The following is a 10,192-nucleotide window of genomic DNA, read 5'->3' as shown; positions in this document are numbered from 1 at the left end:
TTTTTGCAACATGCCAGTGGACATGTGCCTGCAGGACATGGGACAGCCATCGGGTCCACCTGTGCTCTGCCCTGCCTGAAGGAAGAAGGGGTTAAAGGGCTGATGCTCCAGTTACCACCTTCTGCTTAAGCCCAGAGATTCAGTGTGGAGAAGGGAGACTTCAAAGCATGGGACTCACTGCGGCTTCACAGGGCACGGACAGGGTCCCCCTGCAAACAGCGGTGAGCAGAGGGACAGAGGTGCCCAGGAGGGGTGTGCACACCCTGCCAGTGCGTGGCCATAGTCGTGCACGTCTCCTGACAGTGTAATGACAAGTGGGACACAAGTTAGAGGATGGCACCCACCCTTGGTGCTCCAGCCCTTTTCCCAGGCCTCCACCCCAGAGCTCAAGGGGAAAGACCCACGTTTTCAGAAGCTGGCACCCACCACCTCTAGGGGTTCTGCTGGTTCTGCCTGTTCTGCCCCCTTCCCCCTGCAGCTCGTCCCTTAATCACAAGCAGCTTTGGGGAGACAATGCAATAACCGCACCAAAGAACCAGGCTTGTTCCCCTTTGTCTTCCTCTCCTTTGAGGCTCGGCAGACAGGCGAGCCATCACGCCCACGGCCCAGCCGTCACACGTCCGACTCATCACCTCCCGGGGCAGCCGCGCGGGAGGCTCCTGGCACGAGGTGACCGCGCATCGGCACGAGGTGACCGCGCATCGGCACGAGGTGACCGTGCTCCGGCGCCGCGGCAGGGCGGCGAGGCAGGGCTGGGCGAGCTGGCACACACCCCGTGGTGGCTGCCCTCTGCTCCCCGGCCCGGCCCGCTCCCAGCACCTCGGCTCTCGTGCTTTGTCCTCCAGACGAGCCGTCATCTCAAGCGGGACCACTGAGTTCTCCCCAGAGGCGGCAGCAGGCCCCCCTCCTCCCTCCAGCACATGGCACGGAGGCTTTTAGGCTGGTTTTCGCTGGAGTTCACACAAATCTCGCCTTCCCCGTTCCCAACCCCCACCTTCCCCGCACAACTGAACTCAGCCATTGAGCCCAGCGAATGTTTTATTTCCCAGGTTAGCACAAAGCAGGGGTCTCTGTGTGCCCCTGGAACCAGCAGAACAAAACGCACAAAGACGTTAGAGGGCCATTTGTAACCAAATCCCAACACACCAGATACTGTTGGGATTATGTCAGAAATATTTTCCCAGAATGCCCTCCCCCCATGCTCCCTCCTACAGATGTTCGGCCCCCACACCACAGATGTTGTTCCTCTTGCAAAATGAGCTTTCCCCTTCCTCTCCCAAATGCCCCTGATGTTTTGCACATTGCCTTTGCCGAGGTCTTCTTTTCACCCTGACCTCTGCATCCCCCCCTTCCCTGGTCCCTCGCCACTGAACGCATGGAAAGGCTGACCTGCGTCCTCATGTGGGGCCGAGCGGGTGGCCACAGGGCTCTGCTGGGACGTGGGCTACTGGATGTCACTTCCCCTCTCACACTTTGTCCCACCATGCCCTTCTCAAAGCTCTCTCCCTCTTTTGACTTCAGTCTCTGGGTGACCTCCAGCTCTGTAGGCCTGCTCCATGGGGCTCTCCGGACCTCAGTCCCCTCAGAGGATGATGGAGGGATGTGAGCCAGACCCCTTGGAGGGCCCTAGTGCCTTCCCATGGGCTCTGTGCTGCTTTCCTCTCCTGTATGCCAAGCTGGAAGGGGACAGGGTCTCCCCACCATTCCACAGCAGGCTTGGCAGAGCGTGGCTCCTCTCTGGCACGAGCCTTCGGCAGCAGTTTGTTCCTCGGGGATGCCGGGCGCGTTTCAGACACCGAAGGGAACGGCCAGACCTTCCCCTCCAGCACCACCAGCCCACGCGGAACACGCTGGGGATCGGCCTGGCAACCTGTCAGGGCCGCGCTCCAAGCCCTGTGACAGACAGACGGACAGACAGACAGACAGACAGATCTCCGTCGGGAGCGGGCTTGCACTGCCAGTGCCCCGCTCACCAGCGCCGGGCTCCTCCCCAGCCGGTGCCGGCAGCCTGCCTGTGCCGAGCCAGCCCGGCTCTGCCTTGCCCTGGTCCCACGAGCTCCGGTGGGAGCGCGGGGGTCCCGCCGGCCCCGGCACACGAGCTGAGGGCACTGTGTGCCATGACAGGGTCAGCGCTTCCTCCTGACCCCGCACACCCCCGGAGGCGCCGCGGGGAGAGGTGCCAGCCCCGGGGCTCCGTCGCGGCAGCAGGGCCGGGCGCAGGGCTCGTCTCCATCCTTCCCTCCTGCGCTAGTGGCGGCAGCCGAGAAAAAACATTTGTTCTGACACACGCGGGGCTGCCAAGCTGTGTCAGGCGCTTTGATGGCCGGGGCAGTAACCTCGACCGCTTCCTCTGCCAGCGGGAGAGCCGAATCCAAGAGCCACAGAGCATGGAATCTCCCAAGGACTTCAGATGACACCTCCAGGCCGGGACATCGCGGCTCTTTTACGTGTTACGAGATATTCCTCTCCCGTCTGTGCTTTTTTTTTTTTTTTTCCTCCCCAACAGGTTACACACGCAAAGAAAACCCAGAGCGGGATCCCGGAGAGGCAGAAACCGGTGGAGCTGTCCCGACCTTCGGGGTGTCTCGCGATTTACGCCAGCGTGGCCCAGCCAAAGCCCTTTACTCATCACCTGCTCCGAGCAAGAATCCGAGTCTCCGCTGGTCTCCCAGGGAGCTGGGGTGTAGCACGGGGTTTTTCTTCAAAGATAGAGTTTATTGCTAAAAATGTTTTGATCAGTGATAGCTCATATTTACATTGATATGTTTTTAAAGGAATATTCAAGTAAACATTTCCAATAGTTTCTGGCATAATCTCTAGCTTTTTTTTCCTATACACAAACGTTAAAAATAAATAAACTGTACACAGAAAATTTCCTTTAACATCTCTACATGACTATATGTATTCCCACACAACAAAACAATTCCACTCTTTCATAGATTTGTACTTTTCTTTAAAATTTCCTCCTTAATTAATTGTTATGCACTTAAAAAAAAAAACCAAAAAAACAAACCAACAAACCCTAGAGAGCTTGGCAAATTAGTTCAAACATCAGTGACAAGGTCTGAAGAAGACAAAAAAAAATACAGCACAGAGAAACGACCGTCTTCAGGGATGCTGCCATTCTTGCTTTTCTTTTTTGTACACCCCCCGCCCCTTTTCTCCTTTAGATAAAATCATCTTTACAGGAAATTTCTGCCCTCCCCTTCAGCAGGGAAGTGCTCGGGTTCTGTGGGGATGGGTTTAAAATGTGGTCCTATGTCTTTAAAATAATAATAATAACAATAATAATTATAATAATAATAAAAAAACAGCTGCGATTCCCCCCCGCCCCCCTTTCCCTTTAAAATCTCTCTATTTACATGGTTGGTAGGGTTTTTTCTTTCCTTTTTTTTTTTTTTAATTTTTTTTTAGTTTTTTTTTTTTTATTTTCCTTTTGTTAGAAGGCTATATACGTATAAAAATAGACATCTGATTGTAGTGCTTTACTGTGCCTTTGGCCTGCCCTGCAGTTCCTGGGTTCGCTTTTTCCCCTTTTGAATAAAATAACATTAAAAGAAGTCCGAGGAAAAAAAATAAAAACAAACAAAAAAACAACAAAAAAATTAACAAAAAAACCCTAACAAAAAAAAAAAATGAACAACCCCCCTAAAATCCAAACAAATAAAAAACAAAACCAAAAACAAACTACCCCAAAAGCGGTTCATCTTCCCCCAGAAAACCCACCCCCCCAAAAAAAAACCCACCCAAAAAACCTCCCCCCCTAAAGTGATCCGGAGGAGGAGGGCGGCAGTGCAAGGGGCCGGGGAGTCTTAGCAGGAGCACTTGCACTCGGAGATGAGCGGGTACTGCACGGGGATCCAGGTGCAGTATTTCTGGCTGGACCAGCCCTGGCAGTGCCAGCGCAGGAAGGTCTTGGTGACCGACTTGACGGGCTTGCAGAACATGCCCTCGGGCAGCGAGCAGGACTTCTCGGCCAGGCAGTTGCCCTCCTTGATGTAGCGCGGCCAGAAGCGCACCCCCAGGTCCTTCCAGGCGTAGAGGACGGGGCAGTGGGTGTGCGCCCACAGCCACTGCAGCACCTTCCGCCGCGCCTTCTTGCCCAGCCGCAGGCGGGGGCCCCGGGGCGGCCCCAGCTCCAGCCGCCGCAGCTCCGCCGGCAGCGCCGCCCGCCCCCGCCCCGCCGCCGCCGCGGCGCCCGAGGCGTTGGCCGGCCCCGGCACGGCCACGGCCATGAAGCCGGGGTCGAAATGGCTGCCCAGCTTCTTCCTCAGCGTCCTCTCGTCCAGGTCCTGCTCCTTGGGGTCGTACTCGGGGTCCGGGTGCTCCACGATGTCCTTGACGGGCAGGTTGTCGCTGGGCGAGGGTCGCAGGCGCAGGAAGGGCTGCCCGCCCGCCGGCAGCCCCAGGCAGAGGCAGAGCAGCAGCGCCCGGATCGCCGTCATGCTCCGGGCGGGCCCCGGCGCTGCTCCCGGCGGGCTCGGCTCCTAGCGCTGCCCGGCGGCGCCCGCCGGCTCCCGGGGGCTCATAAATAGGCAGAGACACCAGTGTCCGGCGGGGCCCGTTACTTTAAATAGCCCGGCCGGGGTTGTGTGACAGCCGCATCTGAGGCTCGCCCCGCGGCCGCTGGCTCCCGGGGCTCCCCGCCGGGCCGGCTCCAGCCGCGGCCGGCAGCGCCGGGGGGTCCGAGCCTCCCCCGCGGGGCAGGGCAGGGCACGGCGGCGGCCGAGCCTTCCTCCTCCTCCGCCGCCGCCGCCGCCGCCGCTCTCGCTCGCTCCCCCCCAAAATTCACAGCGGACTCGTCTCCATCGCCATGGTGACAGCTGGGCCGAGCCCCACGACAGCTCGTCTAGACGGTGTGACAGGGTTTGGCGTGAGACCGGAGCCCGAGAATAAAACCCTCCTTTATAGCCGGGCGCGCCGGGCGAGGGGGCGGGAGGAGGGTCACGGCGCCGGGGCGCTCGGGCGGCCGCTGCGCGGGCACGGCCGGGGCGCGGGGCTCAGGCGGCGGCGGCCGGTGGCGGCAGCGCCCGCGGCCCGGCCGAGCTCGTCCTCATGGCGAGCGGCGGGGGCGGCCCGCGGGCCCCCGGGGCATCCTCGGCGTGGCGGGGCTGGGGGGGCGGAGGGTGTCCCCGGCACCGGCGAGGCGGCGCGTCCCGACTCCCGGCACGGTTCCCTGGTGGCTCCTCGGCGGGGGCGGGCAGGGGCGGGCACGGCCGCCGCTCAGCAGCCCCGGCGACCCATTGCTGCTGCTGCCGCTGCTGCTGCCGCTGCTGCTGCCGGTGCTCCGGGGGCCCGCCTGTCCCCGCCGCGCTCAGCGCATCCAGCCGCGGCTCCGCTCCGTGCCCTGCGCTGCCCACTCGGCTCGGCTCGGCGCGGCGCAGGCCGGCCCGGCGGGGTTCGGCTCGGTGCCGCTCGGCTCGGTGTCGCGGTGTCGCGCTGCCCCTGCCGCCGCCGCCCGCCCGCCGCGTTCTGCCGCGCCGCCGCTGCCGCCCAAGTTAAATACGCGCCCGACGCGGCCGCCCCGCCCCTGCTGTCACTTTCGCCGCGCGCTGAGTGACAGCCGGGTCCTGCCACCACCCCCCCAGAGCCGCCCACCCCCATCCCCGGAGCGGCGTCCCACCTGCGGCCCCGGGCCCCGGGCTCACCGGAGCCGTCACTCCGACAGTGGACAGGGCGCGGGGCAGCGGCCCCGGAGCAGGGGGCACTGCCGACCCTCGGCGTCCCCAGCTTGCACCAGCCCGCGGTCCGGGCACTACACAGGCTCCCGAATAGCCGAACCGCTCTCTCTGCCTTTGCCTTCCACAGCTGCTCTGCTGCCCCACCACGTCTGCTTCTCCACAGGATCCCACCCCCCGTCAAATGTCCTTCCAGCTTTATGCAGAGCTTTAGTTGAGTAGAGTGTCTTTAGAGCCCCTGGGACAGGACCCCCGGGGCAGCACACCAGTGGGACACTCCAGCGTCAACATCTTGGCACTCTCTGCAAGGGCATCTGCAGCCTTCCAGGAGCATCAGTCTCTAAGAGAGGAAGTGTCCCTGCATCCCTTGGTGCAACGTGATAACCACCCACATTAAACCAATGGCTTTTCCTTCACCTCTTTCTCAGCCATGTGGGGATACATCTTTTGGAGGAGAGCTGGACCCACATCCTTTGAGGCACAGAGACTGGCAGCCTGGTGTGTGTCAACACAGTGAAACCCCAAACCCTCCTCACCTCCTTTACCTCCACATTGCTCAGCACTGAGCTCACACTTGAACCATGTCCAGAAATTGGACACACAGCTGGTTCCTCCAGACTGACAGTGTGTAAGAACATTCCTGCCCATGCCAGTCACTCCCTCCCAAAGCCGTGAGATAACCAGTTACCCACTGGGGCCAAGGCAGGCGCAGAGGGACCAAGGTGGATCGTGGGGCCAGTTTCTCACCATGATGTGCTTCTGACCCACCAAGCAAAGTGAGGGACTGCAGTGACAGGCCAGCCCGGAGTGTCCTACTGGCACATGCTGGGGTTGTGCAGAGCTGGCTTCACTCATCAGACTAATGAACAGAGCATCTGCCCCTGATTTCTGTCTCTTCATCATCCCAGAAATGCCAAATGTTGCATTCAGACAGGAAAAGAAAACAAAGCTCTCCAAATTAGAGGTTGGACCTCCAGCCCTGAGTCTGCATAGAGTCAGAGCATCCCCTGGACTCTGGGTAGACAAAACTATGTGTGCCAACTCGGGAGCCAATGCCAGTGCATCCAGGTAATGTACACTGTGCCAGGGTTTAAACTTTCTTCCCTTGCTGTGCATTTCTGCTATTGTGATCCCAGCTTGGTTTGCTGAACTTGGAGCTTTTCTTCACTGATTTGGCTCACACACACTCTGCAATCAGAGCCATGAAACTGTACCATTTCACAGCTCTTCCAGCATTACCTCTCAAAAATTTGCAGGAGAGGTGGGTATTGTTACCCCCTGAGGCTGAATATTACCAGTAAGAAGTTCTTATTATCTGTTTTCTGACCCCAATGCACATCCGACATATGCCTTGAAACGAAGGCAGCCTGGATGTGCAGGATGTGCTCTGCCTTCGCTTGCTGCTGGGTGGGAAAATGCAGCGCTCTCAGAAGTGTCAGAATTAAAGCAAACACAGAAATGAGAAGCAGCTCAGGGTAGAGACACCCAACAGTCAGGAAGGGGGCAATTACTCAGCGAGATGTACTGCTGTTGGCACTGCTGCCTGAGTAAGTCCCGGTGAGGGGATTAACATCTGACTGTAATTGTAATAATAAAATCCGACATGTATACAGCATTTTTCATTCTGAAGGATCCCAAAGCACTCCAGTAACTTAACTCCTTCAACTGTCTCCTGGACTTTATAAACACCCTTCTTAATCATCCCATGCCAGGCGAGGATGCCTTTGCTCTGGGCGTGCTCACCTCGCTTGGACAGGTCCCCTGTGGGAGAGGAGAGGAGGAGAGGCTCTCCAGGGTGGGCTGGAGAAGATTTCCCCTTCTGGAGGCAAGATTCCTGGAAAATGGTGCTTGGCACATCTCAAGGGCAGTGAGGGGGAAGGAACTGAGGTCTGCAGGGGGCTTTCCCCATCCCAATCCCCATGCCAATCCAGATCCCCATCCCCTCCTCTCCCATTCCCATCCCCTCTTCTCCCATTCCCATCCCCTCTTCTCCCATTCCCATTCCCATTCCCATTCCCATTCCCATTCCCATTCCCATTCTCCTCCCCTCCCCTCCCCTCCCATCCCCTCCTTTCTTCTCCTCTCCTCTTGACTCTTTCTCTTCATTTCTTTTCAATTCTCTCCTCCCCGTTTCATGTTCCCAAGTGTGTCCTTCCTGTGCTCCTGGATTGGGCAGGAGACTTTTCCATGGTTTAAGGAGTGAATATGAAGCTTCTGTGCCTACAGCTGGAGGAATAGAACTGACTTTGTAACACAGGTAGTTCTGCTCTGTGAACAGAACTCTCAGGCAAATGTCCTTTGCCTCTTTGGGTTTTTTTTCCCCATTGCTTTCTGTGTACTTGTTTAAGTTTTCCAGGCTCTCTTTATGCTTGAGGAATAATGCTGATGGGCTGGCATGGGAAATATGAGGAAAGGCAAGACAAGACAAGACAAAAGCCCTAATTTTCACTTAAAGAACCAAAAAAACCCCGATGGTGCACCAGGTTTTCATTAGAGATATGTTTATTTTCCAGGAGAAATGCATTACCCTGCTCTCCTCAGTGTGTCCAGAGGAGCAGTTCCCAAAGTATGCCATGGCAAGTGGTTGGCAGAGCTCCCACAGCAGCTCCCAGGCCAGCTCCTGCCATCTGCTGTGAGCGGGGGAGACTCAAGAGGCTGAGAGCAGCTGGCTGGTCCCAAATCCTGGTGAAGGTGAGGGGACAGCAAAGGTCACAGGGCTGCTCGTGCTGGCAGTGATGACATGGAGGTGCTGGAGTGTTTCCAAAGATGAGAAATGGAGCTGGTGAGGGGTCTAGAGCAGGAATCTTGTGAGGAGTGGCTGGGAAAGCTGGGCTTTTTTAGGCTGGAGAAAAGGTGGCTGAAGAGAGACCTTATCATTCCACACATCTGCCTGAAAGGAGGTTGTGGTGAGGTGGGTGTCAGTCTCTTTGTCCAAGTGACAAGTGATAGGGAGAGAAAAAAAGGCCTCAAGTTGCGCCAGGGGAGGTTTAGATTGGATATTAGGAAGATATTCTTTACTGAAAAGGTTTTCAAACATTGGAACAGACTGCCTGGGGAAGTGATTGAGTCATCATCCCTGGAGATATTTAAAAGACATGTAGATGTGGTGCTCAGGGACATGGTTTAGTGGGGGCCTTGGCACTGTTAGGTTAATGGTTGGACTCCATGGTCTTAGGGGTTTTTTCCAACCTAAATGATTCTGTGACTCAGCACACACCTCTGTGCAGTGTGTCTTCAGCTGGTCAAATTCTCCTGGGGCAAAAATGTCCCCATAAGGGTTAAATGAACTCAGCATGGGTGCACAGACACACACAGTGTTCCTCCTTTTCATCACAGAGCTACTGAGGCTCAGTTTCTGTGAGTGGTTCGATAGTCCCAGTCTTAATGAAGTTACCAACCTACATGTTTCTCTTTCCATCCCATCAGGATAGGATGAGGACTGGGATGGAAAGACACATGGGATGGCAAGAAAGGGGGCTCCAACCACCTTCTGTTAAAATCTATGTAGGTCTTGCACCTGCTCTGTTCAATCCCTTTTCCTCCTCTGCAGTCTTGGGCCACCAGCCCCAACAGACCCCCCTTAGCTGCCCAGTGCTGCCCTTCCCCAGGGGGACCAGGAAGGAGCATCTGGCAAAGGTGTCCTCTGAGAAGCTGAGCTAAGAGTGTCCCAGTTGCACCCCACTGGGAGATCAGCACCACCCCAGCACTTGCCCTGCACTGAGTTCAGATGTTCAAAAGAGCTGATGGGAAAAAAACTCCCACCCTGAAGTTCCAAGGAAGGGATTACTTGTGCCTCAGAAATACATTTTCTCTGTATCAAGTAGGGTGGTTTTGCTATTCTGAGCTTCCTGGCATCTTTTTTTGTCTTCATCGTGACGTATTTCTCTGTTTTTCAAGCTCCTTGTGACTTTCTCCCTCTTGGCAGCATGGTGTTGTGCCCCATCCCTCGCTGCCTCACCCCTTTCCAGGGCAGTGCTAGGGTCACCACCCCTGGAAGTGTTCATAAAACATGTGGATGTGGCACTTGGGGACATGGGTTAGTGGCAACCTTGGCAGTGCTGGGTTAATGGTCAATGATCTTAGGGGGGTGTTTCAACCTGAAGGAATCTATCATTCCACAATTTGTGGTCCAAACTTATTTCCTGCCAGACACCAGGCCTGGTATCAACCTGTTTTCTGTACAGCTGTACCTTACATTCCCCTTCAACTGCCTCGAGCTGGTCCTTCAACATTTGCACAGTGAATGCCCACTCTGTGCACTGCAGCACCTGGGTAGTGCTTATGGCACTGACTCCAACCCCCCTCATTGTCCCTGAGAGCCCCCAAATTACTCTACCTGTTACAGTTAACAATCTGCCCAATTTCTGGCACATTTCCAGTAGTGCCAGATGTCCTCAGTGCTTCCCAAAATCCTACCCTATTGCCATTACATGGGAAGAAGTCCAGGGTGGGGCTTTCCTCCCTGCTCCCTTACACCCTGGACTTGACTACATCCAGTTTACCGTGGTCTGTAG

The 10,192-nt window shown here is 56.6% G+C and overlaps 1 protein-coding gene across 1 annotated transcript; it reads right to left on the bottom strand.

Moving 5' to 3' along the window:
- Positions 1-3,777: 3,777 nt before the first annotated feature.
- On the bottom strand, positions 3,778-4,893 carry LOC126641253 (noggin-2-like). Its single transcript, XM_050317754.1, has one exon. It carries the CDS (start codon positions 4,443-4,445, stop codon positions 3,813-3,815), a length of 633 nt encoding a protein of 210 aa, XP_050173711.1. The 5' UTR covers positions 4,446-4,893; the 3' UTR covers positions 3,778-3,812.
- Between the last annotated feature and the right edge of the window lie 5,299 nt (positions 4,894-10,192).

This window comes from Myiozetetes cayanensis, unplaced genomic scaffold, assembly GCF_022539395.1.
Source record: "Myiozetetes cayanensis isolate MyiCay16 unplaced genomic scaffold, myiCay2020 scf20-37, whole genome shotgun sequence".
NCBI lineage: Eukaryota > Metazoa > Chordata > Aves > Passeriformes > Tyrannidae > Myiozetetes > Myiozetetes cayanensis.
The sequence above is the reverse complement of the archived record's forward strand: the minus strand, read 5'-3'. Positions and strand labels throughout refer to the sequence as shown.

What these genes read in the sequence shown, in the direction of transcription:
- LOC126641253 (XM_050317754.1), bottom strand. Translation starts at nt 4,445, where the DNA reads ATGACGGCGATCCGGGCGCTGCTGCTCTGCCTCTGCCTGGGGCTGCCG.